The following is a 21,650-nucleotide window of genomic DNA, read 5'->3' as shown; positions in this document are numbered from 1 at the left end:
TTATTACTAGACTTTGTATTTTTACTAGACTTAGTGTTGATTGTATTGTAAAATGAAAACAAAAAATGATGGAAATGCAATGCATAATTTCGGAAAATTTTTTAATGACATGCAGCGAGCTTGGAAGAAACAACCCTGGCTTTATTATCAACCATAGGAAATACTCAGTACGCTTCAGTATAGAATTTTCTCCTTTTCCACCTTCTTACTAGGGAGAATCTTATCCACCAATACTATTTACAGAGGGGTTTTACAGAGCAACTTGACATGTATTTCCCCCTAAAGTAAAAAGGAAAGTGTCTGTTGAGATCGTGGCCGATATAAAAATTCATAAAACACCACCAAGTCGTGTTCTTTTGTTAATATTTTTATATTTATTTTGATTTTGGTTTAAATTAGATTTTCTACGACTTTTAGCGGCTATTTCTTCTTTATTTTATTTATGTGTGTGTGATAGGGGGAGGGGGGGGGGTGTTGTAGTTCTCTTGTTGCACGTCATCAACATTACTAATTAAATAATAATATATATCCTTGGTCCCTTCAGACAGATGTTTATGGATGCATATAGATATACAATACAGTAGACACATGTCATCTCCTGCAAATGTACATAGATGGATAATTAATTTACATTAAAGTTTTGTCTTTTTGTCAGCATAAATGAAAAAAAGTACACTACTACATGTAGTATATGCAATGCTTATGCACAATTAGGCCATTCCAAGAGTTTTCTAAGTAAATTTAGCGTCCATCCTAAAATTAAAACCCTAATTATCTTTTTACCCTGGAAAAACACACGAACCAGCAAAAAAAGGAACTTACAGCATTTCCATAATTTTTGCTTTGTAACAGTGAGATACATGTATCTGGGAAAAAAGGAAAACAGAGGGCGGACCTTTTATTATACTGCGTTTTAAGGTCCTCCCTGCCATTTTAACGAGTTTTTACGCGACGAAAACTTTTAATAAACCCTATTCAAAATATTCGCCTTGTAATAGTAATAGTTCGCCTTGTAATAGTCTGAAATGCAGAGGGCGGACCTTTTATAATACTGCGTTTTAAGGTCCGCCCTGTCTCTTTTTCTAGTTTGTATGCTACGAAAATAAACCCTGTTCAAAATTTTCGCCATATAATAGTTCCATATCTGAAAAACAGAGGGCTGACCTTTTATTATACTGCGTTTTAAGGTCCGCCCTGTCATTTTGACTAGTTTTTATGTTACGGAAATAAACCCTGTCCAAAATGTTTGCTTTCTAACAGTAAGATATTTGAATTATAGAGGGCGGACCTTTAAATATACTGCATTTTAAGGTCCGCCCTGTCTCTTTCTTTAGTTTTTATGCTACGAAAATAAACACGGTTCAAAATTTTCGCCTTGTAATAGTAAGATATCTAAAATACAGAGGGCGGACCTTTTATAATACTGCATTTTAAGGTCCGCCCTGTCTCTTTCTCTAGTTTGTATGCTACGAAAATAACCCCTGCTCAAAATTTTCGCCTTGTAATAGTAAGAAATCTGAAGTATAGAGGGCGGACTTTTATTATACTGTGTTTTAAGGTCCGCCCTGCCTCTTTCTCTAAATTTTATGCTACGAAAATAACCCCTGTTCAAAATTTTCGCCTTGTAATAGTAAGATATCTGAAACATAGAGGGCGGACCTTTTATTATACTGCGTTTTAAGGTCCGCTCTGTCTCTTTTTCTAGTTTGTATGCTACGTAAATAAACCCTGTTCAAAATTTTCCCCTTTGTAATAGTAAGATATCTGAAATATAGAGGGTGGACCTTTTATTATACTGAGTTTAAAGGTCCGCTCTGTCTCTTTCTCTAGTTTGTATGCTACGAAAATAAACCCTGTTCAAAATTTTCGCCTTGTAATAGTAAGATATCTAAAATACAGAGGGCGGACCTTTTATTATACTGCGTTTAAAGGTCCGCCTTACCTCTTTCTCTATTTTTTATGCTACGAAAATAAACCCGGTTCAAAATTTTCGCCATATAATAGTTCCATATCTGAAAAACAGAGGGCGGACCTTTCATTATACTGCGTTTTAAGGTCTGCCCTGCCATTTTGACTAGTTTTTATGTTACGGAAATAAACCCTGTCCAAAATGTTTGCTTTCTAACAGTAAGATATCTGAATTATAGAGGGCGGAACTTTAAATATACTGCATTTTAAGGTCCGCCCTGCCTCTTTTTCTAATTTTTATGCTACGAAAATAAACCCTGTTCAAAATTTTCGCCTTGTAATAGTAAGATATCTGGAATAAAGAGGGCGGACCTTTCATTATACAGCTGTACTGCGTTTTAAGGTCCGCTCTGGCTCTTTCTCTAGTTTGTATGCTACGAAAATAAACCCTGTTCAAAATTTTCGCCTTGTAATAGTAAGATATCTGAAATATAGAGGGCTGACCTTTTATTATACTGCGTTTTAAGGAGGTTGGATCCTGCCATCAAAAGTAATGAGAATTTTTTATCAAGTATATTTTTAGAACTTATGCACATAGCTTTATTAAAAATCAAAACAAAAAATGGGGGTCAATGCGCTTCTTTTGGCGCTACAGAGCATTTAGTTTGACCTTTTTGCACTGTAAATACGTCTTACACATAAATCAATTTTTAAAGTTTCTACTCCAATAATTTTTGTTCAAATAAATAATGGGGACAAAAACAGTCTTATTTCATCTTAAATAGACACATTAAAATTTGTGACAACGAAGAATTTTTCAAATTACTCCGCTTGTTCAATTATTTGACCTTTTTGCACTCAAACATTTTCATTTTTCTGGCATTAAAAATTTAACAAGAAAAAAATCATTTGAAAGTAATGACATTTTACTGAATTTAAGAAGAATGGTTAAAGGTATCATATATATTCAGGAAAGAAAATAAAATGTGGGGGTCTGTGATGTTAATTTTTAGATATTACTAAAACAGTGCTAATTTTAAGCTTAAATTAGGGCTATTTTTTTCTTCATGTTCACAATATATTTGCTATATTTATCATATATGATGATAAAATTCATGACAGTTTATTTAATAGATAATTTAGGACCAATATAAAACAGTCCACTGTACAAAATAACTATGTGTGCAGACTGCATGTAACAATAGGAATCCAAACTTAGCATACTTTAAATACTTCGAAAGAGAAAAAATGATCATTTTCTTCTAAAAAAACCTTCCGCCACAAAATATAGTTCCTCACTTAATGCTTTTAGTATGGAATTTAATCATGGAGTTTTAACTGAATATAGTTAAATTGGCATTGTAGAATCCAAATTTATTGTAAGAATTAAAACATTTTGCAGAATTTTTGAAATATAGATTAAGATAAAAATTTGCTCAAAAGCTCAGGAGCGAACCTCGTTAAGGTCCGCCCTGCCTCTTTCTCTAATTTTTATGCTACGAAAATAAATCCTGTACAATGTTTTCGCCTTGTAATAGTACGATATCTGAAATACAGAAGGCGGAGCTTTTATTATACTGCGTTTTAAGGTCCGCCCTGCCTCTTTCTCTATTTTTTATGCTACAGAAAAGAACCCTGTCTATAATTTTCTCTTTGTAATAGATAGATCAAAACGGGGGATAAATGTTTTACATAGGAATATCTAGGAAAAAGTCTTCAAAAATCTTCTTAAGAACAGCAATGTCATGATTAGTCATATTAATATGGAAGCATCATCAGTTAGTATAGATGTACGTTTGTTCAAATCATGACCCCCGGGGTAGGGTGGGGTCACAATGGGGGATCAAAAGTTTTACATAGGATATATATATCGAAAAATCTTCAAAAATCTTCTCCACAAGAACAGCAAAGCCATCTTTAGTCAGATTGATATGGAAACATCCTCAGGTACTGTATTGTAGATTCAAATTTGTTTATAAACCATAATAAACGGTCATATAAAATTAATTTTCCGCCGAAATATAGCCGACTCGGCGTTAAACCCTAATCAATCAATCAACCAAACCATGACCCCCTAGGGGCAGGATGGACCACAATGCACTATCAGGGTTTAGCATGTGAATGTATAGGGAAAAAATTCTAAAACCTTTTTTTCAGGAACAACAAAACCATGTTTAGTCACATTGATATAGAAGTATCTTGAGGTAGTGTAAATTCAAGTTTGTTTAAATCATGACCCCGAGGGGTAGGGTGGGGCTAGCGCTACATCTATAAAAATCATGGCACCTGGGGTAGGGTGGGGTTCACAATAGGGATTAATGTTTTACATTGGAAGATATGTTAGAATAAATTTGCTGATGAAAAACAGCAGGGCCTTATTAACTCAGGTGAGCGTTGTGGCCCATGGGCCTCTTATTTTATATCAAGGTCTTGGAAAATCGTAGGACGATTCTTTTATAAAAGGCAGTGACGACTCTGAATGTATAATGGTAGTACAATGTATATTTATCTAGAATATATTCGCCACATACAATCAAAGGATATGAGGTCAGATTTATTATCCATGTATATCACAAAAATGTTATGTTAGAATGATCATTAGTTGTACTGTATCCGTATCTATAGACTTTGGTTCATATAGCATCAAAAAGAGGGGGTATTTTTTCTGTATTCATACAATGAATTGGGAAAATAATCACCTTAAAAATAAGAAAGGGGGTCATCAACACTACGTACATAATGTATGTGGTAAATGCCTTGTGTGACAAGTAACAAGAAATCTGTAATACATCAGATTAGATTAATTGAAGTTGGTGTTTATTTTCTATGTACAGTGTACCTGATACGCAAGGAGCAGATGGAAATATAAAGAAGGTGTTATTGCCACCCCCTCCCCCTGTTCCTCACTCCAGCCAATACCGAAATTATTCATATAACATGCGCGGATCTGGGGGGGGGGTCGGGGACCCCCCATCCGGAATTTGCAGAGTTATTAAAAGTATATACTGCAGTAAATAAAAAAAATTACTTTGGACCCCCTTAAAAAACGTGGACCCCATCATCACCACCACGAAATAGGTGTTTTTCACGTTTTGGGAAATGGATTTTACGTTTTTTTTTCTTCCTTGTCAAGAAATTTTGGGGTTAGAATTTTTTTTGACTGGGATGGACCCCCCCCCCCCCCCGGAAAAAAAATTCTTGATCCGCGCCTGTATAATCATTATTCAAAATTGTTAGGTAATATCCGAAACAACAAACAACATATGTGCAATGTATAGCATTTATGAAAGTCGAACTTCAAAAATTCTGTCATGACTAAATGAGACCGATTGTGTTATTTCCTCCATGGTTACCACGGAGAATGACTGAGGACTTCGAAAAGGATAATTTAATGACATTGGCAAAGTTCCTAGCTTTCGTAAAGAATTTTTCAAAAACTCTTGAGCAAGTGTAGTGGTACTAAACAATACACTTTATTGGTTTTCACCGCGTAGAAAATTCTACACGGGAGATCACTCTCAATCAAGTTCCAGACAGCTCGGTATTACTCCATATCATTATTCGTAGGGAAAGAAGTCCCGGAGAGTATGGAGTATGACTCTCAGTCATTCTCCATACAGTGTCAATTCTCCGGGACTACTTGGTATGGAGTTGTAGCGTAACGTAATACTGAGCTGTCTGGAGTTTGGACTCTCATGATGGAAAACCCGATGAATTACCTTTTTTCTCCGGATAACCGTGAGTTGCCACTTTCCATAAATGAATAAAATAAATAATCATTGGGTTATTGCACAAATTAATATAGAAAATAGAAATTCCTTGATACGCAAAAAAAGGAAGAGGATCAACTGATGTTCCTTCCCCCTTCCCCCGTTCATACAGACGTGAGATACATAAATGACTTGTATATAGAACTGGACATTCAACTTTGCCCAAAATGCTTCATGTCGGTAATAAAAGAAACTATTTTACAATAACGATTTCAAATTTTAATCGGTCATGCAGTACAGCCTGCTAGATTATCCCACAGTATGGTATTATAGTCACAGTAAAATGTGTAATTTCTTTTTCTTTCTTTTTTTTCTTTTGGCAAAAAAAAAAATTACAAACATTATTTCATGTGTAGTTCATTATGACGAGGAAGAGTGATATGTTTATAAGAAAGAATTAAATCCAAACCATGATTATACTTTAAATCTGATGTATATGTTTTCAACATTGAGTTACCTGTTTTAAGCTTTAACATTACATGTACATGTATTTTGTTTCTGCAGTAAATATAGATCGAATACAACATTAGGCTATATATTACCCTATCCACAAATAAAGGGCCAAAATATGATTATAAACTGAAAACAAGTTAATTGTTAAAACTAAAGGGAAGCATATACATACTTTTATTTTTTATCGGTCTTAGTATTAAACTCTACACTTGGAATAAGAAATTTCTTTAAATATTGTATTAAAAATAGACTATATATAATTATATATATCACAATTTTGATTTGTACGCATGAATATCATAATAGTATTATAATTTGTTCTTCGGCATAATTTATTAAAATAGAGAATTCATATCTATTGATTTAAAGCAAAACATTGTCATTGCTATCTGCCGCGGGCTCTATCTGCGGGTACCTGTCAGGTATACGAATACTTCACACCCCCATTGTTTTATTGCCTATACACACCGGCAGATTTCACACCTTTAATCGTCCTAATTTACACAAAGCAAATGCTGGGAAAAAACAAACACAAGCCAAATAAATGCGACATTTTTTTAAAAAAAATCATTGCCCTAAACGGCATTGCTAAAAGCACACTAAACATGGAGTAGCAATTCCTGCCCTAAGAGATATATTGTCCAAAAAATAAACACAACAGCTAGCCTGAGGGTAAATCCTTAATCTTTCTTCATATGATGTAAACAAACTCTCTATAATTTTATGTGTTTAAGTCAAGATTAAAACATTTTGCACCACCCGGACCTTTAAACTTAGGCGGACCTTCTCTTATACGGAACGGACCTTTTCTTATAAAAGCCGGACCTTATATGTTATCGTATTAGGTCCCCCCGGACCTTTAAACGAGGCGGACCGAATATTATGCGACACCGGTCCTTCGGATGAGACCGTATAAACCGAGGTCCCGTGTCGCAGTAGGTGCTGGCTCGAAAAAGATCCCTCACTGCTCAATGGCCGTAAGTGCCGAGTATAGGACAAAATTTGCAGCTCTCCACCGGCAAGTGGTGGCGTCTCCATATGAGTGAAAAATTCTTAAGAGGGACGTTAAACAACATACAAACAAACAAACTACAATGTATCTGGTAAAAGAGGATGTGACCCGTCATTTGAACAAAACTTTACCAAAAATATTCTGTAATTTTCGTTGTTATGGCCCAGTGATTCTTGATAAGATAAAAATGAGAAAAATTTACAAGTACATGTACATAGCTTTAGAACGACAACGACGATAACGCTTATATACACTAAGAAAACAAACAAAGATGAAGAATTATGAACAGAAAAGCTTACTTGGGTCTTTGACTTGGGAGATGAGATACTTATTAAAAATTGAAATTATTTTGTCATTTTTTTTTTTACGATCGACGGGCCTGCATTTCAAATAGAGAGAGAGAGAGAGAATTTCTAGCTAGGTCTTTGAATAACAGTGACATCGGTTCAGAAAACCAGGTCCTTAGGAATGTACATGTATATAAAATAGGCAGTGCCTTTCTCTTGGAATTCATCACCTGCTTCTGTAAAGCTCTATCCTCACTTGTACTTACCTGTACCTGGTAAAACCAACCGACTGCGAAGGAAAACATTCTAGGCCTATTTATTTCGGGGATGGGTGTATACGTATAGTGATGAGAGGAAATTTATTCACCTATACGTTCATTAAATATAAAAGATTGTTTCTGAGTATTTGTATACGATCGTACGACTTTCGTGTTAATTTATAAAAGATTATGTAAGCAAAGTACTAAACTAACATTTGTTAGATAAATTAAATAATTATTTAGCCGTTTATAAGGGTTTTTTAAATATCTGTAAGAACCACTTTATTTTAAAAAACAAATAATCGTCCTATTATGGGCGTTCATGATATATTAGATAGGCTATTTAATTAAAATGTAATTCAGATATCGACATCCAAGAGAACAACACATTCTTTTTCAATGGCGGATACAGGAATCTTGAAAAGGGGGCCCGACCAGTTTTGGGTCGGGTTAAGGGCCCAAAGCCACACAAAAAATGATCTATTAAATCTTGTGTATATTTTGGATACAAAAGGGGGCGGGCCCCCTGGACCTCCTCTAAATTTGCCAGTTTTTTTTTTTCATTATAAAGACTTGCAGAAAAAGAGAAATACTCCAGACATTTAATAAAAATCTCGAACCTGATCTAAAACGCGTTGACAAAGTCAAACCAGACGGTTTTATTTTTTAGGGCATTTTTACAGTGATATGAGAGAAGTCTGATAATTGTGTTAATTCTAAGAAATAATGTTCGGCATTTTTCAACCTCGTTCGGTATAATATAATTTACTGGTAATTTTTTCCGTATAGGAGGAACACATGGACGAAGGATAAAAAAACGGTATTCTGCATGTACATGTAATCACATCATTGCTATTGTGTACTTGGATTAAACCCAAAATCCTTCGTTACATTGTATTGGGTATAATTTTCGCATGTTCTCAGGCGGATATTCATTTATTTTTAGCTGTGTAAAGACAATAATTTCAGTTAATAGAGAAATGTTTTTATTTCATCGTTTTTTCCATCCTTTTGATTTACATGTTTGCTTTGTACACAAAAGTGTGTGCTCATGTACCGCTGTTTCTACGCGCTATCGATGTGATCAGGGAGAACATGATATCCTCCAGCAATTTACTTCTTATGAAAACACTCAATGAAAACATATAAGGTGAAAATATATATACTCGTTAGTATCTTAATACCTTAGTATTTACCTGTTTAATTGCAATGTCACCAAGCGTAACGATCGCTGGCCAGGACTTGAATATAATTTATTACCGTTATTAAAACAACTCGTCAGCTGAGCGGACCTATGATTTAAACAGTAAAAAAAGGAAATTCCAGAGTTCGAAGTGTATTTATTTTGGGCGCTCTTCCACATAAACAAATAAAACCGCATTTACACGTACTTACATGCATGTACCAGTAATTCGTATCATGTATATATTCAGTTTAGAAATAAAACAAATGCATAAGATTAATCTTCCTGAACAACACGTTTTTAAAACAATCTATCTAATATAACTAACGGTATAAAATAACAAAGAATTAACGGGTTTGTGTTTGTATTTAATTTGGAATGAGAACAAATCTTAACCTGTCATATCATTTATAAAATATACTTCGTTTTCCAGACACTAATTACCATGCGTAATCTTCACATGCACTGACCAAGAGGTCACAAGTTTGAAATGTATGGCTTCTCATTGCGCGAGTTTCAACACATGTCGTAGTAGACTTATCTAAGCCAATTGATTTCCAAAGAAAACTGCTTAGGAAGTTTTTTTTTTGTACACTTTTAAACGGGTAAAATTCATTCGACGCTCAATAGAATTTTGAAATACAAGTGAAATATTTAGGTTACTTGCGTCCGACCTAGTATTTTGTATGCAATAATATTGTACGTTAGGAAGAAAATAATACAAACTCAAAAGTACTTAATTTTATTTTCGAATTTCCTGACAATTAAAAATATGACCTTCATGTACAATTATCGTGATAATTATATACATGGTGTTTATTGTTCATAAAAGAAATAGCAACTCGTTAAATAATAACATTAGAGAGATAAATCAACTGTTTCTTTAATACGCAAACAAAGTGGTCTTTTCGGCATTCAAAACGCATTGAATTTGAAGTGAATAAGTGAAAGGCAGTTAAGACTAGCTGATAAAAACAAGCGAGTGATAAACAGTAAGACGAAATTATATGAAAGATTCGAAATGATTTTAAAGTAATTTTCCACAAAGCGCAATTATCTCGATATCAAGAAATACAATGTTTGTAAAAATAAATATGCAACTTTCTTGTAATTCAGCGAATAAAATATAAATCGAAATGTACTAGAGACTTAATCAAAGATATTATGAAATAATCTGAAAGATTCAACATATTTATCCACTCATCACATAGTTTACAAAATGTCTTTGGAATGGCCATTCTATGGTTTGTTTCGTGTATGACCTTAGGTCGCTGATTCACACGCCGATTGATCCCCGGTGACCTCTTTTGCCACGCGCTATCGAGTGAGGGGTTATATAATTGTAAACACACAAGGTGAATGGAAAAGGCGTGTACTTAATGGCTGTGAATAGGCTATGTTTAAAGTTTTGTTTTATTTTCTAACGTTATTGTTTGTTTTTATATGATAAGAAGAAAAGGTTATCTTTTTTCCCCTGTTTAGTAGACTGGTTTATCCAAATTTGAAAACAAACGAATAAAAAGGGAAAGTTGTCAGTAAATAATTTGGAAATAAAGCACAGAATACTTCAAGAACTTGATTCTAAAGAATATTAGCATCTAATGTAGCTAGGTTTATTATTTACAGTAAGTTTATCTTAATTACATGTATGAAGAGCTCTTGTTTACTTGCTGAATGAAAACAGTAACCTGTATATGTGTTATGCTTCTAGCTCATTTAGAACACAAGACTCAAACAAAATAACGTTTTCATGAGATCAATAAGATGTTAAAGAACAACTTTATTTCCGGCAGCTATTTCGAAATATTTACCGTTTTTGAGTTATAAAGCAAAAACTTTAAAGGGCCCCAGATCCCTAATTTTAGGGGCCAGCCCCTTTTTAGTGGTGTCAAATGAAAGGCCTTAAAATTGTGCACAACTTTTATTCTACATGTCTTATCAAAATATTTTTAGTTTAGAAGATAAAAAGGAAAATATGTGTAAATTTTCGCTCTTTTAGGCGTTCTAATTTTTGACCCCTCTCTAGCGCCATTTTGAATACAGAAATTGAAAAACAAAAACCGATGTGCACAACTTCAGTGCTTCTATTATTTAAATTCGGTAAAATTTCTACTCCAGCTTTTGTAGTCTCTGAGCCTTTGTCTGGAAATGAAGCCCCCTAAATTTTCATTTAAAGGGAAATAACCCAAAAGCGGAAGTAGATTTTTGAAATGTTTGACAGCATTCTGATAGAGTTTTGTAACGTCTATAAACCCTGCAAATTTGAGCAAAATCCGTTGAGAAATGAGCGCGATATGAGGTCTCAAAGTTGGCGTCTAGGAAAAAAAAAGAATAATAAGAATAATCTTAACCATCAGAATCAGTAGAAGGTCTTCCGCCTGGAGCGGAAGACCTTAATTAATGTGTTGTTTTTGTAATAAAATAATCTCAGTATCCTGGACTTTGTTTGTAATATGATTGATTGGACTTGATCTCATACCATGTACCCATTATAGCCGCAACATGTTTGAACAATACGATAATTATTATAAAATTAATATTCTTTTACAAATTTTTAGACATTTTGATAGCCGGGACAAAAAGTATGTTCAGCTGTTTAACATTATCAAAGACATCTGGTGTGTGGATAGTATGTGTTTTAACCCCCACTCCAATTTTTTCAATGAGCTTTAAAAATATATAGTACTGTCATTTTTTATGCTTACTAAAAACATCTTTACAGACCGATTTATGGACAAGATTTAGTTAATATAAACACGCTATCCCCATTTTAGGTGCATGTGAACATCTCTGTGTAACATTAATTTTGTTGTTACTTTTTAATAAATTTGAAAAAAAGGTTTTGGGGTTAAATACGTCATGTACCAATGAGGTTTGAAATAAAATTTTATTTTCCGAAAAAGATTCGAATATATTCGACTATCGTTCGAATAATGCAATACGAATATTCGACTAAAGAAAATAAATATTTTGACATCCCTACTCACAACGTAAATTCGAAAAAGCTCTTAGTTGCCAAAAGGTTCTTTATTTGTTTTATTCATGCAATTTTAGTAATATTAGAGTAAAAGTCACCAGTAAAAAGACACACTTCAAAATTTATCCTTAAAGCACTCAATCGCAAAACTATCAAAAGTCAAAATCGGTCAACTGAAGTAACATTGACAGAGTAAATCAATTTCTGGCTTTCACCACTACACAGATTAGACGGCATAAAATGACAATAAGAATTAAAATCCAGAAACTTTTATGTTTTCGAGGACTCCTGAGACACAGAGTTAATCAATGTCTGGCTTTCACCACTACACAGATTAAACGGCATAAAATGACAATAAGAATTAAAATCCAGAAACTTTTATGTTTTCGAGGACTCCTGAGACCGTATCAAAATTCCAAAATTTTATTGGTATCTACTAGTATATGACATAGCCTATCATATGCAATTCTTTTCTACAGATAAAATGTAAAAGATAAGAAAACAGGACATAATGGACACAATCTACTCAACTTTCCTAAAACAGATCGGAGAATTAGCAAACACAAAGTTTTTTTTCTGCTGACCTTTATGTGTCCTCCAATCTTCTTGTCCTTATCCGCAGGTCCTCCTTCGATTAATATGTTTCGGTTTACCAAAGCAATCTCACCGCGCATGTCCACGTTTTTGTATATTTCGCCAAAATGAGTGAATTCTGGTTCAACTATATGAAATAAAACGCATTGATTTAGTGATTAAAAGATACATAACTTCCTGTGGTGATATATGTATACAACATACACTATAGAAACCCTACTTACTGTTAACTTGTATCTGGGTAGCCGTGCAAGATGGACAGTCGACTATTGTCCCAAATTCCGTTTGCTTCCAGTCAAAGTCAGTGGACATCAGTGCCACAGTATCACCTACAACAAAATGTAAAGGTTTTGAAGACTTGCTATGTAAATTAATCAAGAAGGAAGACAGCGAGATTTCCACAAAGATTCCCTTTCTCCAGCCTGAGATCTAGGATCTTTCCTTTCAAATGAGACAAAATACTTTTATATATCAATTTAGGAAGATCAGTGCTTGCAAAAAGCTATTGGAGGCCGTTTGTGTACTCACAAATCCTTTTTCAACAAAATGACAGGTCTCTACAATGCCAGGGTTTTGACCATTAATTTTTTTAACCTTTGCAAAGGTGCTTTTTTGTACGAGACTTGAATTTGAAAGCGTTAAATTTTATTTGGAAATTATTGATATATATGTGATTGAATTGTTAGTACTGAAATCATTTTAAATAAATTTGTTTTCAATTTCTTTTATATCCTTCTCAATATTGAAAATACATGTACTACAAAAAAGTAAATACATGTAGTTATAACTAGACAAGAAGATTATCTAGGGTTTTCAATCAGTTTAAACTGTTATTGTAAAGTTCTTGTGGATAATAGAGTTTGAACAATTGAAATAATTGAAGAAATTAATGGAAAATTAGGTATCCTGCATTTAAAAGTCCTGATGAGTGACTGGCCCTGATGTGTACATTACATTGGTAAAACATACCAGTAATTGTGATTTCAGGAAGTGCGTTTGATTTCTAATTAACAACCTCTCAACTGACTTATCAAGGGACAAGATATAATAAAACGGCCTTTTGCTACCAGTAGGTACCAAATCTAGCAATATTTTCTTACTCGCTTTTAGGAAATCTGGTACTGACATTGATCTATACAAAAATGATTAGTTTGCTTTGTTTTGAGAAAAATGTTGAAAAATGGAGCATCACGTATGAACTTTTCTTTTGTTTTCAGGAAATTCAAATTTTTCAAAATGTGAAATCAAACTTTTAAGTTAGGGTGAAATTATAAATTTCCGCTTTTTAAATTTTTTAATGAAGATAATGGTATGTCTCAATAAGGTCATGGTCATACACCACAGTACTTCAGTAACATACTAGTTAAGTTCTGCTACCACGAAAATCGGTTTTAACATGCTTTCTATTAGCGTTTATTTTATAATTGATTTGTTTATATTTGCAAAAAAAGACACACTCTATGTACTAAATAAATTCTTAAGGGTTCTAGGAAAAAATTACCCGTGCGCCATGTTTGTGCGTCGTCAACAACATTAATCACGGGGAGGGAATACTGCATTAAGCTGGACTTTCCACGAGAGTAACATTGACCTCTCTTGACCGTATGAACCCAGCTACGCACTCCAAATTTGATATTGTTCTCCAAGTGGTAAAGCTCAGCAATGCGAACATTTTTTCCATCATCATTCAGCAGAAGTTCTTGGGTACTTGCATCGTCGCCTGTGTGCAAAAAATTAATCTTAGCTTACATTTATAATTTATCTAAATTTATAAAAAGTTGCATGACATTTCAATAGAACAATCTAAAATAAATCAGTTAAATGAAAGAATGGTTAATATCAATGACTTTTATACAAATAAATCAATTATTGTTTTTAGATTTTTTGTGTGTGTGTTAATTTAAGTTTTTTATGATACATCCGATTCTTGATATATTTTATCTGCTCTAATTGATACTTTGAACGAAAATGATTTAAATTTTTTTATATCAATATTTTCTTATCATTTTACAACTTTACACATTATTGAAGTAAGAGAATTATATAACCTTGTTTCTTGATAAGTGACCAAGCACCGTGAAACTTGTAGTCTCTGAACTGTAGAGAGGTGTTATCTACTGTGCCATAGGCCCACTGCTCTAGCATATCAAACAGCCCGGAGGGGTCAACTCGCTCCACCCTAAAGCGCCTCTTCAATGCCAACCCTATTATCTTTCCTGCTGGGATATCTAATCATGAAATAATTAAATTATATGTTAGATAATAAAACATTGATTATTAAATTCAATGAATCAAGTTCAAAGAAAGAGAACCCGATCACGATGGAATTGTATATAAGTAATTTACGAATTCCTTACCATCTTTTCTTATTTATTTAATTGTTCCCTTATGGACGTTTATTTTAAAAGAAACGAAGAAAGCATGTCGCTGGATTATGTAAAGGGTTTGGTTAGTTTGCCTTTTGTTAATTATAACTGCTTGTATCAATTTATCGTGATAAACAAAATAAAGTATTCGAAAAAAGGAAGCATAACATAAAATTTGCATCAATGTGAGAGAAAACTGTATTTACGAGGGGTGATAAAAAAGTTTGCGAACTAATTGAATTACTTCCTTAAAAGAAATAAAATGAGGTTTCAGTGTTCATTATTTTTTAAAGAGTCCTCTCCGATTTTAATGAACATCTGCCATTGTTCTGCCCATGCGCGAATCACGTGATCCAGGCGGTCACGTGACATGCTCCGTAGCGGCCTGTTCACAGAAGCTATGAGATTTTTCCGAGTCTTATATTTCTTACCATGCAAGTTATTTTTTTATAACAAGAACAGACCATCTGTCAGAAATGGCCAAATCATGGCAATAAGATGGGTGGATAATGATATCCCTTCCCAGAATTAGCACGGTAACCATCACAACCCGAGTCCTCTGTCTCGGGAGCATCGTTTATCCAGTGTGGAAAAAGTATGGACGCCTTCTAGTTGTTTTTCATATCTCATATGTTTAAAGTCTAAAGTAAAAGATATTTTAGGGTTTTAATGATCATATTATTATTAAGATATTCAACTATTTTTATTAACTTGGCGATCTTTTAAAACAAACTGCTCAACTAAAGACACATATTTTTACCAGCTTGCTTTCGCTTGGCAACAGAACAAACATCATTTTTAACCATCTCCCTGCCTTCACTAAAACAATCAAATTAATGATTGAACTTCTGGTAAGTCTTTTGTCTTCATACACCTTGTACAAATTACTGCAAATAAATTTCCGGCATATACGTTAAACTTTACAGCCGTTCGTTGCTCGAGTACGACTGAGTCAACCATTTTTTGTCACAAGTCACCTACATATTGACGTCATTTTCACATTGTGACGTCACAAACACGGAGCAAATCATAATATGACATCTGCTATTTATAGAACATGTGTATAACTATATGTGTGCCAAATTTCATTCTGATCTGAATTGTGGTTTTGTAAATATAGAGATAGTTCGCGAACTTTTTGATCACCCCTCGTACAGTGTTTCAGTTTACCTAATTTAACACTTTACTTGCTATAAATTAGAAAGATGGGCATATAAAATAAATATCGTACTAAAACAACAATATCCATTTGTTTGCAAAACTGTGAACTTTAAATCACTGTTAAATGTTATTAATATTGTCATTACCGACCAATGTATACATTTATTTTAGTTGTGTATAGATGACAATGTGTAGATGATGAAAAATTATAGACACCGTATTCATAACTTTCAGTTCTGAATATATAACATCTTATCTTTCATTTGATAATTATCTCTAAAGAAGGGTCGCTAATACAAATCTTACCATCGAGTATTTGTTTAGCTTTTGCGACATTATCGGGAAAATCTTTGGCTTTTCCATTAGTATTCACCAATTGTGCCGCCGACTCCAAGACACCAGTTTGTTCATTGAAGACATATATAACAAGTGCCCGAATGTTTTTGCCTACGTTGTCCGTCTCGTTAGCATCTTGTGACATATCTATATTCTGTGAAAAAAAAAATTGCAAATTATATATCTACTATCAATTTCTACTTTTGAAATGTTCTGACATATGTAAATCATGATGATTTTACAGAATTGTTCTAGGATTCTGATTATATCTCTGTTTCTGTATTGTTTTCAGTCTGGAATAAATACAAAATTAAAAGGTGAACTGACCCTGACGTTAGAAATGTACTGGACTTTATCGACTGTGTTGGTGATCTTTGTCCAGGGTAGGCGGTATTCACCGTGGATTTCAAGAACCCCGCCATTTTCTACACCAATGAACTTCTCTCCAAAACCTGGTATGTCATATTCTCCAAGGTTACCTTTGTAAAAAAAAAATGAGTAGTCATTCTAATGAGTGATAACAATTTTAATAACAGTGAATTTACTTCGCAGAGTGTGTGTAGTTTCATACCAAAGACTTTACAATACCCAACCTAATTGAAATATCAGAGAGTTATAAAAACAAAACTTTATGATAAACATGATGACTTCAACTTTTCTATCGTCAACTTCCCTTACTTATGTAGCAATATACCTTTGTCACCTGCATATGGAATTTATATCTCCCACTTGATTTGATACATGCTCCACGTTCGAACAATTTTTAACACGAGGCTAGCTATTGACAAACAGGTTGATTAAACAAGGATTAAACAGTCTCATTTAAAGTCAACTTTTCGCAAGTTCTATGATCGATACAATGACCTTGTCAGCAAATACAGGCTATCATTAAGTCGAATGCTGACTGACGTTTTTCATACTAATTGTTAGGCCATTATTTAAACACTAAATTGTATACAATTTTTTCCGTTTGCACGATCATGACAATGAGCACACGGTGAGTGTGACCGGTCGACAAGGGATGCTTACTTCTTCATGGCACCTGATCCCACCTCTGATTTTTTAAAGGTACGTTAGCTCTGCTCCTTTCTGTATTGTTTAAAAGGACTTTTGAGTTTGAATACTGTTCGTTATCTCCATATTTCATTTTATGTAGTTTTATCTTACCTAAAATATATGATAAAACAGTTGTTAAATATTTATTTATGTACAGGTATATACGTTATATACGTACCTCTGATGATTTTTACAGCTTTGTTTTATACTTTATTTTCTATTAAGTACGGTTTGAGCGAAACAAACTGATTCTGATTCTATAGCTTCAAGTACAATTAATTAGATACAAATAATTTATCTTGCAGAGAAATGAGTATTATACCGAATCAGACATAACTGATAAAATAAATAATTCACAGATTCACAGGTTGAGTTTTAACCAAGCCCAGACTGTTATTGACTGATAAAAAACTAACTGAAATCTAATATAACTGTAATGTCAAAGTTTACCTTGCAGAGTTATGTGCAGTTTTCCCGTAAATGGACAATTTTCTGAGCCCACGTGCATTTCTCCTTGGATTTTAATGTACTTGACACTTAAACTAATTTCTTTCTCGTCAGCCACGACCAGTACCCCGCCCGACTGTATAGTAATAGAGCCCAAAGGAGGAGGGGAAGTGTCTAAAAGCAATTTGTCCCCATTCTCTATAACAAGGTCGTCTCCTTCTTGTGGGATCTAAAATATAAATGGCTGTGTGAGTGAATTAAAAAATAATGACCTGTAAATTGAATTAAAAAATCATTTTTTTTTAAAAAAAGAAAAATCAAAATCATTAACATTAATTTTAATCATAATATCATATGGTATATACATTCTTGTTAAAAATTTCAAAGTGGCAATAGAATATACAAATGCATTTTAAAGATTCAGAATTTTTATTAACAGATTTTTTTTTGAAAAATAAAAAAAATGCCATTCAGAAAGACTTTCTAAAATATAGAATGAAATTAGATGATAGTTTGTATTTAAGAATTGCCTCTATGATATAAATGAATAAATCTAAACCTTGATTTGAATTTCTTCTCTTCTATTTGTGAAAGAATGTGGAATTTTGATTGATATTTTACATAATTTGTCTGAATTCTGATTTGATCATTTTCAATGTGAAAAAATATGATACAACGATTTTCCCAAAATTAACTCATTTTCACCATTTCTTAAAGTGTTAAGTAAAAAAGAATTTTCATAGAGTAATTTATTTTGCAAAAACTACTAGGCTTTGAAATGAATCTTATTTAGCTCATTTTATTGCACTCCTGGCTGCCGACTTATTTATTTAATTTGAATGTCCAGATTGATAAATTGAAGGAGTCGGAATCCAATAACAGCGTTGTCATAAATTAGTTTCAAATATATCAATTAATCAAGTAGATACAAATTGGTCAAATTATAGAAATTAGTATAAAAAAGTCATTGTATCTTTAGTTTTAAACTTGAATCTTAAAAATAAGTTGTTGTACTTTTGACAGTGGAAATACGGATCTGAAACGCAATCAGATCATGTACTAATAATTGATAAATTTATGGAGTAAAAACTTATTTGAATATTTGTTTTCAGAAAAATAAAGCACAAAAATTATATATACTGATTAAAGTTTTTACAAGATGAGGAGCAAACCATCATATCTTTAAACAGATACTTTACTTTTCTTCATTCTGTTTGTCATTCATAAAAATATTAAAATACCACATATAAATGTAATTGAATCACCTCCAAATATGGTGTAGAAAAGATTGGACAACTTTTTCCTCAACCAGTATTATAGAGTTTCCGTATAATGATTTTAAATTATTTTTTTTTCTTTTATGGAAACTAAAAAATATTTTTTATCAATGGTCTAAAGGTTGCATACCAAAATATTTTGAAAAGCGCTTGAAGATTTCAATTCAAGCCATGTGATATCTTTTAAAGTTAGACAAAGGCTATTATGTTTGATTTTTGTTTATAATTTCCTTTCAACTTTCGTTCAATCAATATTACTTTGCAAACATTTTCAGCTAAAGCTGAACTTTTTAAAGCCTACAACAATTTGTCAATTGGATATTATTATGATTAGGCTAGATTTTCAAACGTTTCTTAGTTTTTCAAAGAATAAAAACATTTTATAAAGGAAGTTTTTTTTTAAATATCAAAACTGCGAAAAAGAATTGTAAAAAAAAATATTTACTCAAATTTCAAAACATTGGCATTAAAATTTCAGAAAAAGGTCTCGGTATCAAAATTTTGAAATTTCTGATTACTCAATGTACATTGTTTTCACTAATATCATGAGAAAACGGATATTTAGATATGATTACGATCATTTTGATATGATAGCCATGTTCCTAGAATTCTGATAACAAACAACAGATTTTTAAAAAAAGAGAATTTCTTTCTTACAAATCACTTCAAGATTTTAGAATCAACAATTTTGAATAAGAATTCTAAACTTATACCTGTCCATTCCACGTTGCATCCTCTGACCATTTTTTCAGCTCCGGATCCTCATCTGGACAGGCCTGGGAAGCCACGAGGGCAAAAAGACAAAATAGCGTCCAAATCACACCTGCTCTGGTCATCTTTTACCTGGTACTGAACCCGCCCTTGGTTCCAGAGGTATATATAGGCTAGAAGGGTTGTGTCCATTTAATCTCACGTTTACCCTTAAGGTTGCTTTTGTAGCTAAATTGAATCGACACAGATAATGATAAAATTTAAAGTCTGTGAATTCATTCGACTGATAGTTTGATTTCAAGCAAAATAAATATTCATTACTAACAGAATGATCACAAAATTTTCTAAAATTGAAGTGAAGACTATGATACCTTTAAAGTTTTAAAATTAAATAGATTTGCTCCAATAGCAGGTCTCAATTGGTACCAAGCGTCCCGATTCATCACTTTCTGCTTAATTGGTCTCTTTCTTCATTATTTACACTTAAGAAATTCTAGACGATATTATTGCAAAAAATAAAAGGGTACTAAAATTATAAGATACACGGGCACTAATTTTTTGCTAGTAAAAATTCAATTTCAAATCACTTTCAAGCTCTGTTAAGATTTGTTTTTTATTTTAATTTACAAAAGACACCAAATAGTTTAATTAGTTACTAGCCTATGTTGATGAGCATAATGAATAAAATGACTTCCTTTAGATATTAAATTCATAATTTCAAAGTTAAAAAATCAAGTGTAAAAGGTAAATTTTACGTTGAGCTTTCTTCAAAAACAAATTTTTACTTTTGTTGATAAAAAGTAAGAATGTACCATTTGTTAGACAACTCTTCACAACAGAATATAGCATCCTTCAAATCTTTTTGTTTATATACCTTTCCTATCAGTTTTCAGATTTGACAAGTAATGAACACAAATAGAGTGAAAATACGAACTTTTCACCGTCTTGACCATCTGATAATTAGTCATATTGAAAAAAAATGGGCATTAGATAGAATAACTAATTACTTCAAGGCTATCTGGCTTCTGATTTTTGACACAAAGTCCATGTTCACACTGTCTGTATTGTTTCACTGATATAACTGTAAGAAAAGATAATTTTAATGAAAAGTACACCCGAGTGCTTTGTTCTCCCATGAGATGCAAACAGGTTAAGGTAGTTAATTAAAATTTTCTTGCATATTTTATAAACAAATATTGTTTAATTATTTTTTCCTTCGAATTTATTATAAAATATAAGTAGGTGATGTGACTGATGTCGTTTGTTCACGAACCAGTACAATTTTAGAAATCCACGAAAATTGACCACACCCTCATGAATATAAAAGTTTATATAATTCCACAGTATAGGAATAAAATGTTATCTTTTTACTAAAATTAATCTTTATATTTGATATAGTTTCATGCATACAAACCAGCCGTTTATTATAAACCATTTCAGATATCAGCTTTTATGAGGTCAGAGCAATGCAATTTTTGGTCGATAGAACAAACCACAGACATCTATGTTATTATGTTTATATATTATAAATATATAATTTAGTAGATTGTTATTATAAGGTGCAGTATATGCTTAAACTTTGTTTGAAATAAAAGCGCAGTATAATTTATTTCTTTACTATCTTCTTTATCCATAATAAGTATAATAAATTCACGAAAATATATTTTATCCTGGCTTCTTTAAGTGAAAACATTTTATTTTTATTTTATATCCTTGAACTAAATTCATATTACCTAAAAATATTATGTACAATACATTTAATAAAACTGTACTCTTATTTATAAATTCGTTATAGTAGTTTCCGTCTATTAGGATTAATTATCAATACCAAATTGGCAAAATTCAACAAAGT

At 32.5% G+C, this 21,650-nt stretch overlaps 1 protein-coding gene across 1 annotated transcript in view; it reads right to left on the bottom strand.

Moving 5' to 3' along the window:
• The window catches only part of LOC133189670 (cell migration-inducing and hyaluronan-binding protein-like), a 35,256-nt gene extending 15,333 nt beyond the window's left edge, over positions 1–19,923 (bottom strand). The window contains 8 exon segments of the mRNA XM_061325067.1: positions 12,435–12,571; positions 12,669–12,773; positions 13,946–14,164; positions 14,493–14,672; positions 16,278–16,454; positions 16,550–16,786; positions 17,814–18,039; positions 19,801–19,923. Coding sequence (XP_061181051.1) covers positions 12,435–12,571; positions 12,669–12,773; positions 13,946–14,164; positions 14,493–14,672; positions 16,278–16,454; positions 16,550–16,786; positions 17,814–18,039; positions 19,801–19,923 — 1,404 coding nt within the window.
• Between the last annotated feature and the right edge of the window lie 1,727 nt (positions 19,924–21,650).

The sequence above is a fragment of the Saccostrea echinata genome, unplaced genomic scaffold (assembly GCF_033153115.1).
Source record: "Saccostrea echinata isolate AGI-Se365-2 ecotype Australia unplaced genomic scaffold, CSIRO_AGI_Sech_v1 ptg000019l, whole genome shotgun sequence".
Classification (NCBI taxonomy): domain Eukaryota; kingdom Metazoa; phylum Mollusca; class Bivalvia; order Ostreida; family Ostreidae; genus Saccostrea; species Saccostrea echinata.
This window is presented reverse-complemented; position numbering and strand designations above follow the sequence as displayed.